The sequence below is a fragment of the Dermacentor variabilis genome, chromosome 11 (assembly GCF_050947875.1).
Source record: "Dermacentor variabilis isolate Ectoservices chromosome 11, ASM5094787v1, whole genome shotgun sequence".
Lineage (NCBI taxonomy): Eukaryota > Metazoa > Arthropoda > Arachnida > Ixodida > Ixodidae > Dermacentor > Dermacentor variabilis.
This window is the reverse complement of record NC_134578.1, coordinates 51,443,124-51,468,843: the sequence shown is the minus strand read 5'-3', so window position 1 is coordinate 51,468,843 and position 25,720 is coordinate 51,443,124. Positions and strand designations below refer to the sequence as shown.

General features: G+C 44.7%; 1 protein-coding gene across 1 annotated transcript; it reads left to right on the top strand.

Moving 5' to 3' along the window:
• Nucleotides 1–259: 259 nt before the first annotated feature.
• On the top strand, nt 260–15,536 carry LOC142563261 (neprilysin-1-like). The gene is made up of 8 exons (XM_075673813.1): nt 260–365; nt 3,153–3,208; nt 6,390–6,441; nt 7,983–8,050; nt 11,847–11,977; nt 13,326–13,391; nt 14,005–14,100; nt 15,384–15,536. The coding sequence occupies exons 4-8, from the start codon at nt 8,014–8,016 to the stop codon at nt 15,534–15,536; spliced, it is 483 nt and encodes a 160-aa protein (XP_075529928.1). The 5' UTR covers nt 260–365; nt 3,153–3,208; nt 6,390–6,441; nt 7,983–8,013.
• Nucleotides 15,537–25,720: the final 10,184 nt, after the last annotated feature.

The following is a 25,720-nucleotide window of genomic DNA, read 5'->3' as shown; positions in this document are numbered from 1 at the left end:
AGACAGTGTCTATCAGTTTGAGTTATTTATTATTTCTACTTAGTGTCCCTTTAAGACGCCATCGGCGCGGCGAAGGTAGCCAGTGGGGGATAGAAAACAGTTCTTTCTCCAGGCGGCCTTCTTAACGAACTGTCAGATAATCTCATACACACCACTGCAAGGAAAATATGTATGGAGAAGATAAACTACGTAAAAAGTTGAAGTTATAGCTGTGCTTTTTGACTAAAAAAAACAATATTTGGGAAACCGTTACAGGTTGGGCGTCTAAGACGAAATGACTCGCTGTCTTCCATCACTCATCAACTCGAAGAAAACGCTTTAATAAGAGCGCTTTCTCAACTTCGCGAGGAGCATCCCGAGCCGACGTGAGTACAGTGACGTCGATTCGAGGCAGCTCTGCCAAGCGCAATCATTTCAGCACATCGTGAACTTCTAGACTCCTGCGCAATGGTCGCGATAAATGGAAAAGAGGGAAACCGACGCTATAGGTATCGCTAAAAGAAAAGCTCCCACATGCAGCCAGCAGCGGACACAGCTCCTCTCACAAAAAAGAAAAAAAAAAGCGCTGCACTTGCTGTTTGTTACCGTAAGTGAGGGCGACAAAACGACGTAAACCGACTGTGAGGTCACGTGTTCGCAGTTCGAAAAACTGCCACGTGTTCCCGACGTCACAGGCGACGCAGGCATGGCAAGGAGGCCACATAAAAGTCGAGATGAGGGACGACAGATGAAAAAACACACTGTGGGATAAATGTCATATGAACAGGGGGTAAAGTGCCTCAGACATAGGGGTGCAACATAGGGAGGTGGAACATAGGTAGGTCCTCCTATCAAAACGCTAGCCAGCCTGTCTGAAACACCTTGGCCCTGTTTCGTCCAACATTTAGGAGGCTACTCAGTGGTACGGCAGCAGCAAAACACGCAGTGGTGAGGCAAGGAATTCGTGAAACTTCGAAAAGGGATTATCGATGGGGATACATGACCTGGCCTAACGATCCCTGGAGCCTGCTCGCACGCACCTTGGAAGGTACACCAAAGCGGTGGAACCATGTACCTCTTGCATCTCGGGAGCACCTTTGCGTCTCGACATGAAAGCGCCTAGGATAGGCGAAGGGGACGGGGCGTGAAGTACTTCAGATGGGGCGATTCGCTGAAGCAGGTAAGCACATTTTACTTAATGAGAATTTCGCCGTCCGTTGCATTCTGAACTTGCCACCGACTACAGAGTGTTCCTCAAGTCGACACAGCCCTCCCCCAGCTCGATCCGAGATCTAAAATAGCGAACTGGCCTAGCAGGTGTCCATGACATATGCGTAATTGCTTACGTTTCGGCCTTGCTGCGGCAGAACGTAATCAAGAGAAAGGACCCCTCACCTGGGTTCGGCATTTCAAACAGAGAAGCGGGATGCGTAGACGACGGGGTTACCTGGATCGTGTCTCCGAAGTATAAAACCACTGCATGACGCGAAAAAGAGCTGAAATTTCAAATGATAGCTTTCCGCGCCCTTCCTCTCTCGAAAGCCCCGCCTCCTGTCGGAGAGTGAAAGTCCCTCGCACAAACACATATACGTCACACGCACTACCTGCAACGTCATTGATCACGGCATGTGACTTCGGCATGCCGTCCAATGGAGAACGCGCAGAGCCGCCACTGGAAGTGTGTCACGTGGAACAACAACAACAACAAAAGAAAAGACAGCAGACTTGTGTAACACATTTTTAATGCTCGCGATCCCTTGGACGCGTTTTTTACTGCAGAAGCCACTATTAGCTCAGGCACTTTCAACTTCACCTTCAATAACCCCTAACCTGCTGGTAATATTAAAAAAAGTACAAGTAAGGTGCTCGGATTAGTTCAGCGAGGAAACCAGGCAAACCTACACCAAGGCTGGTGTAATCATACTACAATGCCTAATAAAAGAGAAGAAGAAACGAGGGTTCAGTAATTACTTGAAACACTTCTATAGTTAGGCCAGGAACGCTAAACTTTCACCACACAATTCTATCAGTTATGGACTTTGTGTAACGCCGAGTTATCTCAGGACATTGGGAACGCCATACCCAATAAAGGCCACGTGACACAATAAAATACGTTGTTAACACTTCATCTGCAAAACCTTAATGTGATTTACACACATTTGACTGCGCACACATATTTACGATACCGGTCGGCCCGATTTCGCTAAGTGTGATCTTGGTGGCAATTGAAATTAGGCTAGGGCAGCGAGCTCAGTTTAGCGCCGCTTGAATGCGTAATCTGTGGCCCATGCCGCAATGAAACCAAATACTTTGATCTTTAGCAGATCACTGTCAAGCGCGCACAAACAAGGACAAAGTGAAGAGTATACAACACAAGCGCTTACTCAAGCTTCGATCCACTCCTCATTTTGCCCTTGTTTGTGCGCGTTTGACAGTGATCTGCTAAAGATCAAAGTGTTTGGGTTCATTGCAGCACGGACCACAAATCATGCGTTATGCTGCGTTGGGCATCGTGAACTCTTTGCGTGTGCCCCCAATATGCGGCCGAGCGAAGGACACTTCAATCTAGTGTTGACTGCTTGGACTCCCGCACCGCACGCGCCTAAAAGCCTTTCTTCCGAAAGAAGGTGCGGGAGTCCAAGCAGTCAACACTAGATTGAAGTTTCCTTCGCTCGGCCGCATATTGGGGGCACACGCAAAGTAGGTGAGCTATTATCTCAGGAGCGTGACAGACGCTACAGTCGGGGTCCCGTTCTCGTCCAATTTTGTGAAGGCATCGGTGAGTGTACGCCACACTGAGCCGTAATCGATGTATCAGTGTTTCCTGGCCCCTCTCCGCAACCGAAGCGGAAGCCGGAATCGCAAACCAGCGTCAAGTCTATATGGAGGCGCTCTTACCGATGTTCGGGTTTGTCCCATTGTCGTCTCTGAGATAATGTTGCACGCGCAAGTCGCCGTGGTCAAAGAAGCGGTCACTGTGCCTTGTCAATCAAAGAAAGGCGCTCTTCAGCATTCCATTGCCTCTAGAGCCGTTAGTGAAAAGGGAATTAAAAAAAAAAGAGCAGCCTCGTCAATGTAATACACAAACCTGGTGAAATTGCGTTTATTTTTTTAAGCTTATGGAAGTATATCGAAGCGTGACGTAAGATTACGGATCTTCCTTGTTTCTGCAGGATCGGACTACCATTTCAGGCTGTTGACATAATTTACAAGCCACCGAACGTCCTCGGTAAGAACTATAGATATTTCTTATTTATTAATTAAATTATGGGGTTTTACATGCCAAAACCACTTTCTGATTATGAAGCACGCCATAGTGAATGACCCCGGAAATTGCGACCCCCTGGGGTTCTTTAAAGTGCACCTAAATCTAAGTACCTGGGTGTTTTCGCATTTCGCCCCCATCGAAATGCGGCCGCCGTGGCAGGGATTCGATCCTTCGACCTCGTGCTCAGCAGCCCAACACCATAGCCACTGAGCAACCACGGCGGGTTATTTCTTATTCAGAGCATGCTGACGGCGGCTTTTGCAGTCGTCAAGTGTACGTTGTTTAATTTCGATATCAATTTTAAGGCGCCCAGTTGATGTGAATTAGGGTGTCGAACCAAAAAGATACCGTTTTTGGTTCGGGTGCAGCGGGCTCAGATTTAATCCGCTTCCGTTATGGTTCGGAGAAAGAAAAGTTTATAACGGTTCGCAACACTGAAACGGTTCGCCAACCGGTGCGGTGCAATCGATTTTATTCTGCCCCGTGGCAATAGGCTGCATAGTACTATCGACTTGACCGCATGCGGAAATTTCATAAAGAGACGCAGAAATTTACGGATTAGTTACACAGATACGGAGGAATTTTCATGGAGACGTTAAAGACAGACGAAATTGCTGTGAATCTCTGCGTCAGCGTAACGTCGGCATAGCTTAACGATTGAACGCGCTCCGATTTCGTTGCTGTTGAGTTGTAGTCCAGAGAAATCAAAATTTCTAACGGATCGCAACACTGAGCCGGTTCTCAAACTGGTTCTACGCAGTCGATTTGATCTTGCCCCGTTGAGATATGCCGCGCGGTACTATCGACTTGATCGCAAGCACAAGTTTCATACAGAGGAGGTAGAAATGTACGAAATAATTGCTCAGGTACAGATGAATTTTCGTGTACACAACAAAGGCAGAGGCAATTAGTGAGAATCCCTGCACCAGCGTAAGGTCTGCGTAGCTTGTACACGCGTTACTTTGACAACAGCAGAGTCAGTGAATTTTCGTCTTTGCTTCTTGTTTTCACTAGAAGATTGGCGGTGCGCGAACTGGTGGCACGTGACATGCTGTCGAAGGAAGTGCGAATTCGCACTGTACTACTATTACAAAAATTATAGCTTCACACTTCTAGTCTGTAGCAAAGAAAGAAGCCAGTACTTCACATTTCGCTCAGTTAGCGGCTTTTTTTGTTAGAAGCAGCTGAGGACATTTATACTTGTGAGTGACGAACAAGGACGGTTCGTGCCGAACCACACGCCGATTTTTCTTGCTGAGAGCGGACAAAGAAGTAAAAAGCACGAGTCAGCAAGATAAACAGAACTCACTCAGGCTCACTCACAAATTATATTTTTTTTTTTGCTTAGCGCTCACTTGGACTCAGTCTCACCGAAATTCTACTCAGCCGTGCTCACTCGGACTCACCAAAATTCTACTGAACCGGGCTCAGTCGCGCTTAGACTCACTAAAATCCTACTCGGCCGGGCTCACCCAGACTCATCCTCAGCCAAATTTATACTCAGCAGTGCTCACTCGGTCTCAAGCTCACCAAAATTTTACTCAGCCGAGCTCACCCAAACACAGACTCGTGAGTCGGTCAGAGTCTGAGCGAGTCGACTCAGAAGTCAGTTAGCCGACTTATGGTCAGGAGCGTGCACATTGTGCCCCACGAATAATATATACAACTCGAAGAACGTTATACTCTGTTTGGCTAAGCACCAAACGTGCGTTGAATCATAGCACGTAACAAAACAGATGTCGTGTGCCGTTACGGCATGCGGTAATGCGTATTGTACCCTAATAGTTACAGATGCAGCGTCTGTATCCTCTCGTCAGATGAAATCAGAATACCTTTCATTGCAACATACTTTGTAAAACGGTGGCATCGTGTGCCGCGTCAATGTGAACTTTTTTCTCCACTCTGTCGTCGCCATCGAAAACGCGCATACCTGGTCGCGACAGTATGCAGAGATAAGAATTGATCTACAAGGTTGGAATTATAAACTTTATATCATAATGTCTGACCCTGAATTCTCCTAAGAGCCCCAAATTTGAGGACAATCAGCTTAGTTGCTCCCAATGCTTCATTTGTACATCTATTAAAGCAGGGTTTATCGCGTTTGCAGTGTGATGACAGAAACTTTATATTGTTTTGAATATTAGGATGCTAAAACTGGTTTTACTGTAATAGTGAGAACGCTGTACACTAATCGCAAACTATTCGAAAAATATTCCATGTTCGACTCGCCTCTGGCATTATCTGATGCTTACTCGATTCGGTCTGAAGCACTGCTATTCGCGCAACTCTACTTTTTTATCTGGCGTAGAAGCGCCTGCTTCATAAAAGAATCTTTCAGATAAAATTGGCCAGTAAAGAATAGTGGTTGCTGGATGTGACAGCATCCCGGGAGGGGGGGGGGGAGGTATTTTTCTACGAAGCAGTCCATTACCATTGCGCGTACAGAAACATAGATTAGCTTGCGAGAAGGTTGGCTGGTTGTTCCTCAGTCTAATGACGGCATCCTGTTCCTAGTGATGGCCCAAGAATGGGGACGCTTGGGAGGGGGGGGGGACAAAAGCATAAAAAAATATTTTTGGCAGTGTAAGTTGAAATCAACCGTGGTTATATCTCGAGTGTATGCGTCTCAGTTCTTGTATCCTTATCTCTATCACTGCGATTTTTGTTATCAAATTGGTAATTATGAATATTAATATTATGGAAAATAAAAACGTAGACGACTGGACTGTTGAAACACACAAGACAAAGCCTTGTCTTGTCTCTTTCACCCGTCCCGTTTCCTGTGCTGTTTGAATGGACGTAAGCTAACTAGCCCAGCTTTGAACCTTTGTGCAGTTTACTATTAATAATTTATCCGTTTATTTTCACTGCACAACACAAAGAAATAGGGGTTGCCCAGGCGCTCTTTACGGAAATCTCACCACAGTAACCCATTTATGACAGAACAAAAATTAATAACCAGAAATTTTGAAGTGAAGAGTTGTTCAGCCACAAATGTGCAGCGAATAATGGCAACTACATGTGTCTTGCCATAAAAGAAAATTATGTTTCGGGAAAGGAGACAACTTAGCGTGCTGCTATTTTTGTTCTCTTGAGCGAAACCTGAGCCTGGCTCTCTTCGTTTGATTCTTTCGCTTCACAGTGGTCGGAGCTGGCATACTTCAGCAGCCTTTCTTTCACCCTGACCTACCTGCGTAAGTTGGTGCGGCCGTTCACGTTCTCATTACGAAAGGGCCAAAAAATACGTACGTCAGCGCGTTTGTGTTGTCTCGTTTCGTTTGTCTTGTGTCCATGTTCTCCACGCCTGCCTTTCTTTTCATGCCGTGAAAAACGCGATCGAGCACTAACAAAACAAAACAAAAAAGAACACAGCCAACGCTGTAGTACGTGCAGCTGCCTATAGCCTCTGACTTTTCGTCATGTATAACCTTCACGCGCAGATCGCGCATTCACTAGCAGCCCCTCGATAATTCAACGATTTTACACCCACCATGACAAACTATGCCTTCTTTCTGCTGATGTGCGTCAGTAATATTTTGTTTACCATTGCCTGCATCTGGTTTTGTTATTGCTTTGCATTTTTCTAATGGCACTTACCAAACAAACACATTCACGTGTCGCTGTATTCCTTCATTTGGTAACTTGCGCACGCACTAAAAAGTTTGAATGAATATATGAATAGCCCCCGCACAATGAAATAGAGAATTATTATTGTTACTGTCATTGAAAACTCACAAGGGTATATAAGTTTTACACCAAATAACGAAGTTCTAGTAAAGATCCAATAGTACGTAGGTATTTATAAATCACAAATTTACAATTCTCAGTATATTTATATTCTCAACAGCTGCCTACACTGTTGGTGTAATTCTGCAGTTTCGATCTGTACTCTGAACAAGTAAGAATTTAAACTGTCTGTGTTCGTTGGTCGCTGGTGTCGGGAACATTGAATGATTTATGTATGCTCCCTGTCCCTGCGTCTGCTGTAATTTCTTCCTAATTTCATCCTATCTATCGTTCATACTGCGCTGTTGTTCTTCCCTGTCGACGTTATTCTTCTGTACAGGCGGGAACAAAATTTTCGAGCATCTGCGAGAGCATGCGAAACTGCATTTTTGCGCCCTCTGACGATGCAAACATGAAAGGACGCGCTCGCACGTTGCCACGTCTGGACACCAGACGCTTGCCTCGTGAGAAGCCGCAAAGCTGCAGCTTGGCGCAGACCCATCAAAATTCTTGCCCCACATGTACAGTATGCCCTCTCGCTGATTAGTTTCGTAGAATGTGTCCTTTACAATGGACTTTATACCTGGTCTGCCATGTACGTACGTGTATGTATGTATGTATGTATGTATGTATGTATGTATGTATGTATGTATGTATGTATGTATGTATGTATGTATGTATGTATGTATGTATGTATGTATGTATGTATGTATGTATGTATGTATGTATGCATGCATGCATGCATGCATGCCGCTGTGCCCGTTCAATGTACAGCACTCGCCTTCGTGGTATATTTCAATAGCTTGTATTGTCCGATAAACAGGTAATGCATGTATAATCCCTGTCTGGCGCACCTAAGTGCGCCAGTACCAAGGCCGAAAGGTCATTCCTGAGCACTGTAATAAGCCTGAGCACTCTATAAAAGCGTCTCGAGTGCGAGATGAGTATATATTGGTGACAGTCTTGCAACGTCGACCTTACATCACGCATTCTCTCTTTCTCACATTAGGTCGGTAAATTTTGGCGCCATCGGAGCAGCCATGGCTCACGAAATGGCACTCGACTTGATGTACAAAGGTAATGTAATCTCTGAAATCTAAAACGTCAGACGCGACGTCACACCTTGACGTTTGAACACGACCACTGTGCGTGACGCAGCGCTATGACGTCACGGCTGTCACAAAGGATCGTCGAGCAATGAGTGTGTACGATTTGTCATAGGTTGGCAGTATAATTGGACACTCACTCGCGCTCACTTACTAGTACTTTTTGTTGGGATGCTCTCGCAGGCACGCACTCTCGCTCACTCACTCACTCACTCACTCACTCACTCACTCACTCACTCACTCACTCACTCACTCACTCACTCACTCACTCACTCACTCACTCACTCACTCACTCACTCACTCACTCACTCAATCACTCACTCACTCACTCACTCAGTATGCCGACCTATGTGAACAGTGTGTTCAAAGCATTCGCCCAGCAAATTCCTATACTCAAATGACACGTCGGACACAAAAGGTTAAAATCATTACGCCGACTGTCACAGCAGGTTTGCAGCTATTTTCTGATGCCGACGCCCAACTTTCTTTCGTAGCTTTATCAAAATGAGTCCTCAGAGATGCAGGGGAGCACGCACACAATACAGTCGAACCCGGTATAATAAACAGGCTTACTCGACCGTTAAGGAAGAAACACTACTTCAATTTATTCTCTCCGTTTTATGCATTGAAGCAAAGTACTGAAGGATCATAAGTGAATCACAAAAGTAACTGCACCGCCAATGTATTTCTTCGCAAAGTTCGCGAATAAATATCTAGAAACTGTCGTCGTCCTCGGAATTCGTTTTAACTGGATCCGCCTTGCGAACTCCCTCGCTACAATTTGTAAATTACAATATTTGCTGTAGCGTAATTAGCTAAGACAATAATTAGTGCGCTCTTGATAATTATTGAGCTATGCATTTCGGCTCCTCGTGCAAATAATGTCCGCTTCATTGAGCAATCCAACTCAACGATTTAAATTGTGCTGTCCGCCACAGGGCATTTAAAAAAAATTAAAGTCTTCGCAGAAACACCGGCATAGCTATATATGGAGACCAGAGAAATCTGCCTAGCGATAGAAGGCGTTGCCTTCCATGTGTGAAACAGTAGAATTGCATCACTGCATATATTTCTCTGCCATCCCTGAGTATATTTTGGCATGAAGGAATCACAGAAATCATGAGTGAGCATTGCCTCCCGCATCCAAGGCTTCACAAGGTTATGCAGATTATGGCCTCTCAATGAGGCCGTCCTGCCCCTTAGCATTTTTTTGCTCCCGCTCAGAGTCGGCCCAGCACGTGACTTCGCGTTCGGTGGGCTTGGCCAAGCGCACTTGGTTCCCGGCAGATTTTGATCGATGTCCACTTGTGCGTGTGCTCCGTCAACCGCTATGGGTCCATTTTTTCCCCCAACAACGTTCGCGCAAACTAAGTCGTTTATATTGCAACGTGTACGTTTCTCGTCTTCGTTGCAACTTGCTAGTGCGGTAGCAACAGGTTGCTGAGTGCGGCTTGCAGGACGCTGGAGCGCACGAAATCGTGCCGCTACGTGATCACGTGTTGGGCCGACTCAACTGCACTTGTGTCGCGCGATACTCAATCTTTGTTCCTTCATTCTTCCGTGCAGTTTTCCTTCCCTTGAGACCTGTACCACGTTATACAAGATATGTTAATCGCTAATGGGCAATCGGTTGCATTTAAACGCATCACGTGATATCGTGTGCCCCTTCCGGACATTCTTCGACCGACATGCTACCACCTTTAGTTTGATCTGTAGCCTACAATGCTGTTTTTGAATCGCCTCAAGAAACGTTCTGTGCCTGTTGTATGTGGGTGCCTGTCTGGTGACCTGCCTTTTTACTCCAACAATGGAAGAAATAATTTTGTGCTAACAGCTTGGTTTGATTTTGCTCAGATTTCGCAACATCTTCGTGCTCCTTGGTCCGCATTATCCAAGAAAGCAGACACACACACACAGCTTCCCCTCCCCCACACACAAACAGACACGCACAGTCGTAAGTACAACCTGCTGCAGGGAGAAGTGGGCTGCTTTTGCCACCGGTTCTCATTAAGAATTCCGGACAAACCGGAAAAACAGCTACGATGATCGAGATCAGTTTTATTTTTCAGCTAGATCAGCTACGAGATAAAACTAGATCAGCTACGAGATCAGTTTTATTTTACAGTGCACGCGCTGAAAGTTCACTTTCGATTACAATCTACATAAATAGCCTGACGTGGAGCAAGAGACAACCCAGTGTGTGCACAGTTACAGCAGTACACGTAACAGTAATAATAAAAAAAGAAACGAATGATCTTTGGAATCCCTGCAAATGTGACTGCAGTTGAAAAACAAAATAAGACAGCGCTAGCACTGTCCTCTACCAGAGAAAACATGACAACCTAAAAAATAAGTTGCGATTAGTTGGAACGGTGAACAACTACGCAGAACAGTATAGAAGCATTTTCCATACAGTGGCTTGACAAAAGCCAGAACATCGTTGACGAGTGAAATGAGGTTGACTAGGCGAGCAGGCACGTCAACAGCGATTCATTTACATGCACAGTGACAAGGTACCATAGGACGAGCGGGAAGCATCACAAGCGAGCGAAGTGTGGGTGACGAACTGCAGTGAGCAACTCAGTGCATTGATTGAGACTGAAAGGGAGACTGCTAACCAAGCTAACCACGGTAAAATAAATTTTATTTTCCCGAAATTTGAGGGACAGCGTAGCAGGGGTAAGTTCGAGAGCGTATGTTAAACCTGGTCAATTAAACTCGATTCAATGCTTTGTTTCATACTTGAAGAAATGAGCGCTACAAAGACGCGGGCTAAAAGAAGAACATGGACGCTGGACAAGCGCCAACTTCTAACTAGACGTTTATATGAAGAAACAGGATTTATATAGATGGAAACGAGAAAAGCACAACCGCGACTTCACGACCTCTCTATCGGATCAGAAAAGCAATCTCTTTTTCGGTAAGTGCCAATGATGGGCGGCTAATGCACGTGCCTGCGGTCTTTGCAATGTAGAAAGCTTCTAATGTCTCTCTTTCTAGTGTATCTCTAGGACGTGCCGGAAACCTGGTGTAACGAAGATACACGTGCATTATCCGCCCGTCTGTGGCACTTACCGAAAAAGATATTGCTTGTCTGATCCGATAGAGAGGCCGTGAATTCACGGTTGTGCTTTTCTCGTTTCTATGTATATAAATACCGTTTCTTCGGATAAACGTTTAGCTGGTATTTAGCGCTTGTCCGTCGTATCTTCGTCTTTTAGCCCGCATCTTTGTAGCGATCATTTCTTTTCTTCAAGTATGTTAAACCAACTCGCCCACATGAAGCTTCTGCTTCTTTGTTTCAAATTTTGGTGAAAGCCAGGAGCGGCCACGAGAAGCTACTACACTGAGTAGCTTGACGAGGTGACCGCGCCCTTAAAATTACTGCAACGGACAGTTGGCAGAACGAGCTTAGGGTAATACGCACTAAAATATTTTAATTATGGTTGGAAACTTCTAGAACACAAATATGGGGAGGCAAACTTTGCGCCTGATAAACAATCAGAGCCAACTGCCACAGTCTCTGCACAAATAGGCAGTAATGCGACAATCCAATACGTTAGCATCCGAAACGGAGGTTAACTACTTGGACAAAGAGGAAAAAGAAAACTATAATTCCTAGCTCAAATGCCAGAATCTTAGAATTGAATATCAGACCTGTGTGCTGGTAATTTTTTAGGTACCTCGCCCTTTTCTACTCTGTTGCGTGGAAGACAAAAATAGTTTTGGCGTGGCGTTCTAAGCTGACGAACAAGCTCTACTCGCAGGCTTGCATTACGACGCTCGTGGAATGAAAACCAAATGGTGGACCAACTACACAGAGGCAGCGTTCTTTGAAAAGGCTGACTGTTTTTTGAAGCAGTACGGAAGCATCGTCGACCCTCTGGCCAACATGACGGTACGATGCCTGGACACTGTTCACGACAATTCTACCACACGAATACACGCAGGAAGCAGCCGGATCACTGAATCGCACACACACAAAAAAGCAAGGCACCGTTTTTTTCCAGAATACATCGCGCATTTGTGTAGAGTGCGAAAATTATTACGATGTTTGAGACAAAGTGTAAACGTACGAAACAACTTCATCGAGCGAATGTTAAGCAAATGTTGAGCGAATGTTCAGCAAATGTTGAGCGAATGTTCAACGAATGTTGAACGAATATTGAGGGCACGTTGAGCGTACGTTGAGCGTATGCTGAGCCTACGTTGAGTGTATGTTGCTGTGTAGAGCACAGGTCGCTTATGTTTTGAATTCTACGACACGATTATACGCAGGAAGCAGCCGGATCACTGAATCGCACACAAAAAAGAGCAAGGCACCGTTTTTTACCGAATACATTGCGCATTTGTGTACAGTGCGAAAATTATTACGATGTTTCAGACAAAGTGTAAACGTATGAAACAACTTCATCGAACGAATGTTAAGCAAATGTTGTGCGAATGTTCAACGAATGTTCAACTAATATTGAGGGCACGTTGAGCGTACGTTGAGCGTATGCTGAGCGTACGTTGAGTGTATGTCGCAATGTAGCGCACAGGTCGCTTATGTTTCGAATCCTATGAAAACGAGAACATTCTCAGAATGTCTCAATTTAAATTTAAATTTCATTGACAAATATCGAAATAAATAGTGACACGCACATGAGGCCCACTTAGTAAAATTGCAAGTGTGGCGTGCTACGAATTAACGGACATGAAATAAGTACAGGAATAATGCGAGTCTATCGAGTTATATAAATGATATGAAAATAAAGAAGAAACGTATGTGTACAAGCGACGAAGCGTGCATGATGTCGTTATATCGTGGAAAAATAAATAAAAAAAGAGTGACAGGAAGGAAACATGAAAAAAATATTTGTAAAATAACTGATCAGGTGATTGATGCATTAACGCCGTAAAACGTTTATTGGCGTGACAGTAAACCCATCAGTCATGAATTATGACAGATTACTTTAAAGGCCTTCAGAATGTATCTTTAGAAAAGAAAAGCCGCTAACTTTGGAGGGAAAAAGATGAGAAACTGTAGCGTACATGCTGCATCAGGCCACGTGGCCTAATTACAAAAAATAGGTAACTATAGATATTTATCTCTTACGAATGATGAGCTATACCACGAAGAGAATAGGAGCAAAATAGAACACCAAATGCAACATGAAACAAGTGGAACATGAATAACCAACTTTGTGAACGTATTCAACGTCCTGTTGCTCCTCCTTCCCTGATGGCTTGTATTTAAATTTCAGCTCAATGCAACTCGTACCTACGTTCAAGACATTGTTGACAACGCCGCAATTCAAACCGCATTCCACGTGAGTGATATTTTTGATTAACATTATTTGCCTCGATGAACAGCAACAAAAATAAATCTGAGGTTTTACGTGCCAAAACCACTTTGTGATTAGCAATCCGGAAATTTCGACCACCTGGGGATCTTTAACGTGCACGTAAATCTAAGTACACGGGTGTTTTCGCATTTCGCCCCCATCGAATTGCGGCCGCCGTGGCCGGGATTGAATCCCGCGACCTCGTGCTCAACAGCCCAAGGGCAGCATCTTCAAATATATATATATATATATATATATATATATATATATATATATATATATATATATATATATATATATATATATATATATATATATATATATTAAGCGAATACAGGAATTTCAACAACTTTCAGTTAGCAACGTCGAGAGGGCACACCTTTCTAATAACATGCATATTAACTACGCTGCGTTAAAAAAACAAACGCTCGTGCGCCGCACAAAATTAATCCGGACCCCTTCACTGCGCAGTCTCCCACAGCCCACTCTGTAGAGTTTGAGGGAGTTAAACGTCACATTTTTTTTAATAGTTGGATATGAACTAGCAAATTACGGACACGTAAAGAGCTCAGTATCCCAATTCTTGTTTAACTTTCAGGCATACCTGGCTTCATCTGAGGGCAAACCGAGCGTGTCGTTGCCTGGCCTGGAAAACTTCTCTCCAGAGCAGTTGTTTTTTCTTTCCTATGCCTCGGTAAGTATGAATAGTTCTTGAGGTGGAGAACTGCGGTACTTCAACAAGTTCTCTTAGTGCGAAACAGCGCAAAATTGGCTTGCCTAAAATGACCTCTCGTAATGCGTGTACCACTGCTGCGTATGCGTATCGATGCACCTATAGGGCAATGTTATGACAATTTCGCCCGAGGACTCGTCAACCGGGCAGTGAGCCAACCGATCCTGCGAGGAGCAAAAGAGCGCATGATAACCTACCACGAAATTACGCAATACTATAAAAACGAAAGACTCGAATACCCACCCCCTGACAATTCCTTAACCAAAAACCAGCAGGCGACGTGGAGGCAACTCCAAACACACACCTTCCCCAACCCGTACAAACTATCCATAGTCTACCCAGGGATACACTACCCCGAATGTACGCTATGCGAGGCCGACAAAGCCGATTCAGCACACATCTTGCACGGATGCCCTGAGCTCAAACCTAGAGCCGAATGGCAGCTATCCAACCGAGAGCAGTGGCAGGCTGCGGTGACCAGCTCGGAACCCGCGGTTCAACCGCAGGCCGTGACCTGGGCTTTAGAAGTCGCCGTAAGACACGGTCTGACGGCCACCTCACGAAGCCATCATGACTTCCCACATCTAATCTCATAAATCATTTTCTGTTGACGAAAAAAGTTTTTACCACCACCACCACCACTACAGTAGGCGTCGGTTCCTGTGAAACGACAAAGTTACGTGTACGGTGAAGAAAAGCGTATTAAGTTTTGATCAGATGTCCAGTAAAGGCAGTGCAATGATGTTACCACATATTTGAGGTTACCATATATATAAAGGGAAAACGAGATATCCACCCAATCGTCGCAATCGCTACGAAGGAAACCCATACGGGTTCCTCGATAGAAAAGCATCGCAGTTGAAGAAAAATTCGTCCTCGTCCGGGACTCGAACCCGGGACCACCGCCTTTCCGGGGCACCTGATCTACCATCTGGGCTATCCAGGCAGCTAGCAGATGGCAGGGCGAAGTCGAATTTATGAACAGCACGAAGCAAAGGCAGGAGTTTGACGTAATAGTTCTGCGGAAACCCGCAAGGTGGAAAGAAGCACATAAAGAAAAATGAGACATCCACCCAATCGTAGCAGTTGCTACTATTGGGTGCACGTCTCATTTTCTCTTTATTAGTTACTTTTTTACACCTTGCTAGTTTCCGCAGAGCTATTACGTCAGTCTTACCATATGTATATTCGAATATAAGCCGATAGTCTTTTTAAACATGTATGAGTTACGAAACTGCTATTAGGCAGGCTTGGATTTTAAGATTTCGTCCCGAAAGTCACCGAAAGATGGCACGACGCTGACGCCACCGACCAAAGGACAGTGGTGTGGCCATTACGATCCACTTCGGCAGCCGTACATGAAGCACGGCACTCCATTTGTGAGGATGATTCACTAATTCTTACCCGCCGTGGTTGCTCAGTGGCTATGGTGTTGGGCTGCTGAGCACGAGGTCGCGGGATCGAATCCCGGCCACGGCGGCCGCATTTCGATGGGGGCGAAATGCGAAAACACCCGTGTGCTTAGATTTAGGTGCACGTTAAAGAACCCCAGGTGGTCAAAATTTCCGGAGTCCTCCACTACGGCGTGCCTCATAATCAGAAAGTGGTTTTGGCACGTAAAACCGCAAATATTATTATTATTATCACTAATTCTCAGCATCGCACCAGTTCCGTGGAATGCGCTCATGAATTGTGCGACGAAACGCATTCGTGTTCTAGCTAAACGCGCACTTCAATGCATAAGAATTAGCTTTGTTGCTAGAACGCGAGTGTGAGGAACAAAAGTGCATTTAGCTGCAAGTTTAACGGCGCCTATCTCTCAAAATCGGTCACAGCTTCAAAGTTCGTTCGAAGAGGCAAGGCTTTGAGGACTCATCGGCTACAATTCGTAATTCACGATACGAGTCCTCTAGGAATTAGTCAACAAGTTAATTATTGAATCTTTCCACTTATTCAATTATGCATTTCTGTTTCGTGTGCAAGTAATTTACGAGTCTTCGAGCAAGCCAGATCGATCACTATAATTGCGCTATCTGCCACACACACACACGATTAAAAAAAGTTACTGCAGAAACCACCAGTGGAACTTGCCAGACAGTGCGTAGAAGCATTCTTTTCTTACCAGTCGCTCATATATATATATATATATATATATATATATATATATATATATATATAGTCGCAATTTTTCGCGCATTCGCGGTGTTTTTTCATGCTTGGAAAACACTTTTATGTAGCACGTATTGAGAAACAGAAAGCTGTATGGGTGGTTTTTCATGTGGCTCTACCATTGTCTCGTTACCACTTTTCATGTTATTATAATTTTTGAGACGTTGATTAATTAATTAAGACTAGTGTAATTAGGCGGAACGCAAGAAAAATAATCTGATTTTCTCGAAGCGACCGCAAGGAACATTACCTTGAAGTATGGTTCTTTGCGCTAGTTGCTAGTTGAAAGTTGCCGGTTGCCTCGCTCTCGTCCGTGTCTTCCAGCGCTTTGATCCCCGTTGCTGCAACATTACCTTGGTTCCGTCCAGCTACGTGGCATGTGCACATTCTTAAAGTATGGCTCAAGTAGAACACCCGGTATACACCCCCACATGTGACTCCATGCATATGCACAGCGTATCGTATCATGCGCTACAGATGGACGGACATATTTCCTAGGGAAGTCGGCCTATACTGCTTACACGTGGTATATGAAAAATATTGATCATAATAAAATACCACTTTAGCAAAGAGTGAGGCACTCTTGTGCCATCAATCCGTAATTAGTTAACCACAGAAAAAAAATATTGTGCACAACGCCAAAACGCCTGCATATAGATTCATGTAGGTTGCTTTAAGCATGCCGTATGTGCAATATCGTGGAAATTCTTCTTTAGTAGGGAAGGTTTGGTTGGGGGCCGAACTCTGGTACTCATAAATTATGTAAATAATGAACTAACGCGAATAAGAGTTAGTGAATTTGGTGCGCAAATAAGTTTCATACGCAAGTTACCTCTTTATTTCATATTTTCTTTTTCATTCACAGCTGCAGTGTACATTTGAAAGTGCAGAACGAAATAAGGAAATAATAAAGAAGGATGACCGATCTCCGACACGGTACAGGTGAGCCGTCCACGTCAGCACTTGAAACACGCACTTAGCATGACAATTTCGTTCTCTTCAGCGTCAGTACGCAATATTTGGTAACTACTCCGCGTCAGATGAGCCTCAGAGCTTAAGTTTAGCGTCGAATGTGTGCGAATTACTTGAACTGCAAACGCAGTTGAAAAGGTGGATAAAGCTGAACAACTGGGAAGCTATTTTATTGGCCGGCTTGCATCAGAAACAATTATTTCTACAAAGACTATAGGACGGCAACATAAGGCAATATGGGAGCATTCCGGCGGTAAAACGTTTTCGCGTGGGGATTGAGGTAAATGTTAGAAAAAGAATTATGCAAATCGAACGCTCATCTTGGAATCTATGTGAAGTGAAGCTATCATGAAACGGTACGTGAAATGCTGTAAATTTAGCCATTTCATTCTCGTTTATTTGGCATAAAGGAAACTGGCTATGCGACAATGTGACAACTTTTATATTGTCCGTTATAGTTCTCGATTTCTTCTTATTTATTTTGAATGTACCGCCCGCTTCTTCTCCAGTGCCCCGTTGTGGGCAGGTACTACAAAATGTGTAATAAACTCGGGCCAGTTCCTAGAAGCAACTGAGCACCGTCTATTCGTACATCGTACTTTTATAGCCGGCAATCCCTTGTGCTCTGGCAACGATGCGGGAACGAATTTCGCATTGTGCCGGCTGAGTCACTAGAGTGTATACCTTCCCTGTCACCCCATGCCTAGAAATTCCTCCGCCATTCATCGGACTGGCGGGCGGCGTTCGGGTACAGTGGCTAGAATTACATTCCCCATTTTAAACGAGAAGAAAGGAGGTTAACCAAGGGAACCGATTTTTATTAGTCATATCATGAGAAGCCAACAAACACTGGCACCAAGGGCAACATAGGGGAAATTACTTGTGCTTAATAAATGAAATAAAGAAACGATAAATTATTTGAAATGAAAGTGGATGAAAAAACAACTTGCCGCAGATGGGGAACGATCCCACATCCTTCGCATGCGAAGGTTATGGGGTCGATTCCACTTTGTTGTGGATCGATCCCATTTTGGTTGTGGATCGATCCCACCGAAGGTTGTGGGATCGTTCCCCACCTGCGTCAAGTTGTTTTTTTCATCCACTTTCATTGTCTTTCATTTATTGTATCTTTATTTCATTTATTAGCACAAGTAATTTCCCATATGTTGTCTTTGGTGTCATGTCTGTTGGCTGTTCATGATATTCCCCATTCTAGCCACTGTAGTTCAAGCGCATGGGGCGAAGAACAAGGCTAGTAAGAGCGCGCGTAGATAAATAGGCATTCAAAGCAGGGGCAGGACGGGAATACACTTCACATGCATAAAAAATTTTGACGTTAGCATGGATAGCTGGGCGCGTTGGTTTAGCGCGATCTGTTGTGAGAGGTGCGAAGGCTACGGACGGACAAAAGTGCCCTGTGTGTAAGTTTCTCTCTCTGTTCGTCGTCTTCTTTGCGCTTTTCACATAATAATAATAATAATAATATTTGGGGTTTTACGTGCCAAAACCACTTTCTGATTATGAGGCACGCCGTAGTGGAGGACTCCGGAAATTTTGACCACCTGGGGTTCTTTAACGTGCACCCAAATCTAAGCACATGGGTGTTTTCGCATTTCGACCCCATCGAAATGCGGCCGCCGTGGCCGGGATTCGGCGCTTTTCACATCATATCAAATATGTGACAGCCCGTGAGGAAAACGCTAGCTTAGGCTTCGCACTCGACGATGATAGGTGATTGCTTTACTAGATAGATAAAACTTGAATAGGTCTGTGAACGCATGACATTGTTTCTTCTTCACCCTCGTATATTGACAACGCCTTTGCTATATTAAGTTAATTAGAATACACAAATCACTCTAGAGAATGATTAAACGTGTGCAAGAAGTGCACAGCGAATATACCTATATTGTCTTTAATCATTCTAACAGTAATTTTATCAATTCCCGCAGCTTCGCTAAGTGAAAGGGTGCAAACGACAGCTATTCTTTCCTCAAACTCAATGGGGGTCATGACAAAACTATTTACAATAAATGTTGATCGTGCCTCACGGCAAGCAAATGAGTTCAGTTGTCTCGCGAGGAGCAGTCCTATATTTATATAGTAGTCAGTGAAGTCATCGACTGTATCTTGCTCAATTAAACTTGGCAGGAGCCTGCTTTCCCCATTGAAAGCCGACAACATCGCCGACAACATCTCACATCCTTTTGTCGTTGCCCACCGCTTGCTCGGTTAGAGAATGGCAGTATTCTCGTTTTCTTGTCCTTTTTAAGGAAGCCGTGTAGTTTCCTTGAAGCAAGAGTTCCTTCGTGACAGCTGGCGCTTGGAGGCGCTTTGTTAGGCTGCATTGCCTTCGAGATCAGCCCGCATTTTGTATCAGACTGGTACCTATAAAGTGTGCGCAGTCTGAATATAACGCCCTTGCGTTTAAAAAAAGAACGGCAGGTCGAAAACGTCGTGTCAGTATTCTTCTTTAAGGGTGGTCCTTCCTGCATTTGCTCAGGCAACAATTCTATAATCCTGTATTTTTTTTTCAGAGTCAACGTGCCACTAATGAACCTGGAGGAGTTTTCGGCAGCGTTTCAATGCACATCGGGCTCACCAATGCGCTTGGCAGAAGGCAAGAGATGCGCTTTACTTTAGGAACGCCCGACATACAGCCAAGGACGTATGCGCGTAGCAGTCTGTATGTTACGGATTTTCTGTACGTTTAACCGCCACTGCTTTAGTGCAAATTCAAGTTAATAAATGGTTTGTGCTCATACAGCGCCCTTGAAGCCGATAAATTATCTGATTTTTGAATGCGTACATATCGAATACGCAGGTTCCTTGTTGAAATCGTCGTTGGGTTTAGCCGCCAACGTTTCTTTTTTGTAACAAAGTAGACGAACTACATTTTTAAAAGGCAAAAGCCTTCAATGGCTCGTGCGATGAAAGAAGTCCGATGTACGGTGCTACGCCGGCCGGCGTTATGGCACCGTAATTCACAGGGAGTCGGGCCCACGACCTCTGGTGGGAGGCGAACCCGCCACTTTTGGTGTTAATTAGGGCGACGTTAACTAAGGCAAAGTTAACTAAGAGATAATTAATACACTCGAACCCACGACTTTTGGTGGGAGAAAAGAATGGGAAGCAACGCATTCGAATGAAAAATGTCATGTAATGAATTTCTCGTGAGAGCGCAGGCTTTCGCCTTTCATCCCCGTCAGCGTGTGCTAATGTGACCGTCAACTTCGTCACTTTATTGGTGAGCACAACCCGAATACAATAAATAAGACATTCTAATACGCATTTTGTCGCCCGAAGCAAACATGCGTGCTGTCACATGTTATGAAATATGCGCTATCATTTGAAGAAACGAAATGAGCTTCCGTTTTTTGACGTGATCAAAGGTAATTTGCACCCTCGTCCGAGCGCACGAAAGTAAGGGTATCCCCAAAGGCTTTCGATTGAAATATAAATTTGTGAGCGGAAACACAGCCTCACCGGAAATCGTGGCAGAGGTCGCTGCGGAATGGACCTCGGCTAAATGAGGCACATGTTCAGCCTCGCGCGCACTTAATAACAAAATTGCGCTATTTACGCTGTATATGGCTGTTTGTGTCTGATTTATAGAACGTTCGGCGAGCGGCCAAACCACGAACCATAACATAATTTCCTGCCTCCTTATGCCAGTTTAGAGTCTCCCCTATTGCTTTTTCTACTCTCTCGTCTCTCCAGTTACATTTCTTTTTGTATTGTCCACTATTTACAAATTATCGCCCGATTTCTTTCGTTGCAGCAGCAGTTCAAATGCTCGAAGCTGTCGCTGTGGGTTGTCTGATGTGCCTCCCATGTCGGTGTCGTTGTGCCTGCCCTACAACACATTAGACCATATAGATACTCTCATCGAAACTGATTTTGTTGTATTCGTTTATTCCCCAACTCATTAGAGCTACACTTCGTCATCAGGTTATAGCAATTCCTCATAAGCTTCTCACTATGTCCATAGGAAAAAAATTACGGCAGAACTCATCTCACGATGGACTGTCGTCGGTATAATGCGAGTAGCAATCGAGCAATGTAGCGACCGAACCACATTCCTTAAGTCATGTTTATTTCACACGTTTAGCGGTGATTATGAGACCTTTCCTGCTTCGGCTATATGCCACGTGCTCCGATATCGTCCCACGTTTCTATGGCACTCGCTTCCCAAGGTCGCACGTCAGCATGGAATGGCACGACGACGACTGTATGGCGCCGACGCGATGACGATGTAATGAGGAAGGAATGACGTCGATCGAACGACAGACGCGTATGATGACCATAGGAGAATGCCAGCAAACTTGAAAGTAAAAAAAAAGCGAGAAGCAGACGTAGACAAAGCGACAGCCACCTTCCTGCTGCTTTGTCTATGTCTGCTTCTCGATTTTTTTCTACTTTCAAGTTTGCTGGCGTTCTCCTATAGTATAACCATGTACCAACTAGCCCAACAAGCCACATGAGCGTGTGATGACGACGGCATGAGGACAATGAGACGTAGATTCCTAAACTATAGCGTTGGAATGACGACGATAACGTTACGATGACGCCATGAGGGCAATGAGATGACGACGGCGGTATGAGGGCAATCGGATGAAGAAGCGATAGTGGCGACGATCACACGACCAAGAAGGTACGACGACGACGGTATGACAACGCATGCATGATAGGGTCTGTGTGACCACGACGCAATAGATACGACGGTACGGCAACAACGGCATAATCACGATTGAATGACGACAGTATGATTACTATAGAATGACGCATAAGGGATGCTACCGAAGGATCGACGAAAGTGGTATGACAACAACGCTATGACAACAATAGGAAGATACTCAAGTGACGATGATGGGTGAAACGGCAGCGTGACGACGATGACGTGAGATCACAGTTTCACGATGAATGCAAGGCGATGACGGTATGTCGACGATGCAGTGACGACGATGGCAAGTCAACGGCACGAGGACAACGGCATGACGAGGAGTGTATGATGACAACGGCGCGATATGACTATCACGAAACCTGTATGACGACGATGGCTTGACGACGGCGATATGACGAGCGTCGTATGACATAGCTGGAATGGCGATGATGGCACGACTACGACGGCATCGCGATGACGGTCGGACAATGGAGGTGTAGCCATCGTCGGTCACTTCGTTCTCCCCACCATGGGCGTCATTGCACCCTGCTCGAACCGTAGTGGCTATCAAGTGGCTACGCAAGAGTGGGTGAGCTAGGTTGCCTTGCCTTTGCTGCAATGTCGATGGGATTGGCTGCACCACTCAAAACCTACATGAACACCAGATGGCTACTTAATTCCGCTAGAATATAACTCGCTAAATGGATCGTGAGAGCAGCGGAAAGAGAGAAAAATCGTCGTTTATTTTTTATCACATTCTAAGATTATTCTTAACGGTCTTTGAAAGGTCTTCTACTGAGCCGCGTTTTGAACGTTTCGTGCCTCATGTTAGACACATGACGAAAGGACTTGCAAAAGAAACCAACCCATGAAGACAAAGTTTCTTTCGATTCTTCGAACATGAATCGGAACCAACTTGGGCAGTTTACTACGTTCCTTTTGTGTCTTTCTGTTGCGATTTTTTTTTTTGCGGATCGCTTTCATGACATATGTACTTATATTCCCCGTTTGTCTTCTAAGTCGTAGTTTATTTCGAACCGTATATTTCTTTGTGCGCTTAAATAAACCCCAAGTTATTAGGGCTTCTCCTGTGAATTTAATCCTTATCCGAACTTTTCGTGTGCGCCTATCATTACGGACCTACCATATGTACCGTGCCCTGAATCCGAATGATAAGGATCGGCCATGTCACCGCGGAATATTCAAAGAGTTTTAGCCAATCACAGCAAATCTGGGGAGGAATCTCCGCCAGTGTAGATTCTTATCCTAAGTTCAAACCTAGCAACTGTTTCACCGCCTTCTTCGTATGGTAACATTTAAGACCACACAAAAATATTTATGGCTGACGTCGACCGGTGGATGGTTAGGAATTGTGACCAGTAAGCTGTGATCTTTCTTTAGCGCGTCCGTCGTCAGTTACGGTGACTGACAGTTGCACATAAAGTTCCTGCAACAAAACAAACTTTCATTTTCGGTGGCTGCTGCATATTCACCCCTTGTTGTACGTCTCCTTGAAACAGCTTCATTATTCAGCACCTCTCATAGATTTACATAAAATGACTTTCGCCCGGTGACTAACAGCGCCTACATAGGAAGCTTTGAATACAGATATGTTACCGGCATCCGTGTTTCAATCAGAGACAGAAAAAAAAAGAGCGCTGGTCATGCGTTTTCGTTCGCGTAAGTAATTTATGCATCTTTATGACTGACCTTCCGGTGCATCGACCACACCGAGGTTTCGTGACTGGTGGCGCTGCGGGCGGCGGAGATTGGAAGCTTCGCGAGCGCATGCGCGAAATAAACAGAGCTCGCGTGCTCTCAGTCGACCGCTTGCAATGCTGGCTACCACGTGACGAAAACAGCCAAGTTGCGAAAGACATCTGGTGAGTACGCGATGTGGATTGGGGACATTCGACAGCCCATTTATTTCAAAGCCACATTCCGCAACCGCTTCTACAAACAAGAGACCGCGATGCTGAGCCAGAGGGTTGCAGAGTGCATACTTAACTTACGCCGAGCTTGAGTCGAATGTCCAGCTACTCGGCAAGAAACCAACACTTGGAAATACAGTGTGCACGCTTCTTTTTATATTGCTGAACGTTTAGCGCATCACCTACGAGTCGTACTCGGGGTTTTCTACAAAGGTTAGCGACCGTGAGGAGTTCGCGACCTCATGACCTCGACCTCCACCTCATTTTGACACCAACTTCACGAAGTGAGGCAACGTTGGCGACTGCTGCAAGTTCTTTGAGTCACGTCAGCAATTTTTACATAAGTTTCAGGACTGCAGTTAGAGGATGAGTTAGGTGAAGTGCTCGTTTCGGTGTCCTGGGGTCGAAGTGTTTCGCAGATGCGCTTATGCGCACACCGAGTAGCGAATGAGTCGACGGTATTTAGCACACTTTCCTATCTCAACTTTTGCATCTTTAGAATATTATATCTACTAGCAAGTATAGCTTACCTCATTCACAGGACGCCTTGACAAAGCGCGTTTCGCAACTTGAACCGCCTAGTGAAGAACGTTTTTTTATTAGACAGTACGATAATGCGGCTATATCATGGGATGAGCTACTTGTGTCGAAGGCGTCAGATATCTACGCGGGTGTAATCGGGGGAAGAACAAATTACTGTAGATTGAGTCGCAATCTCGAACATACGAAAGACGATTTAGTGTGAAAACTTAATCTCAACGTCAGTAACGAAACTGATATGAGGTTGAGATGAGGTCGCTTGTGAACACTGAGTGTTGAGGTGAAGTGAGGTGAAGCCTCCGGAAAGCATCTCAAGGCGCATTCCATGAGGTAAGGGTGAGGCGAGGTCGTCAAATCTGACTGGAGCTTGACGTAAGCTCAACTTTGACTTTGCTGGCTGCATCAGCCGATTGCAGGCTTTCAGTTACTGGCGCATTCGGTTGCTATGCCGGTTACAAACAGCTGGTTTTGAGGAGAAACTCACCTTACGGGCTTTTATGTAATCGAACAAATCCTTTTGCTTTACATCTACTCTGCCTAAATTGATAAAATTTGCTTCATTTAAAATATTCCAGAAAGTAGCCTTTAAATATAGACCATCGTACGCTTTTTAAACAATTCTTAATAGCAAAAAAAAAAGAACTGAAGCATCGCGGTTATAATTGTGTAACTAAGCAACACAAATAATCATATTCCTGTAAAATACCCCTACTGAGACATTTTCAGCGCACGAAATTGATTCATCATACACCCATCCGTATTATGTTACTAATGTGTGGGTAGAACTGTTACAAAAACCTGGCAAACATTGTGACATGTTCAAGTAAGCTGTAAACTCATATGTCAAATATGTCCGCTCGTGATGCTTAGCTCACGTAATTGCTATATCTGTCATTGGTGCAGAGTTAAGCATTTGTATGCTGCGTGCTTCAAGTTTTTTTATGTTTCCAATATTCAGAAATTTCCACAGGAAAAGCTAAGGCACTAAATTAAAGTTTTGCTTCCCGTAGTCGGTAGTATATAATTTTTTCCCTTAAAGACAGCAAATTTCAATCAAATTGGTTAAGTGGTTGTGTGGCGACAGTATTTCTGCGTTTCGCATGTATTTGACCAGGAAAAGTGGAGCTAGGCCGTAAATAATTCTTAACGTTCTACTTCTGTGTTTGATGCCATTGCGAAACCATGGCCCAGAGTTTCATTTATCAAATCGTGACGATAGGTACGCAGACAGAATCTCGTGTGCATCACCTGTTATTAAATGCGCTAGCATTTCTATGACTACCCAACGAGGAATTTGTCCATCACGTAA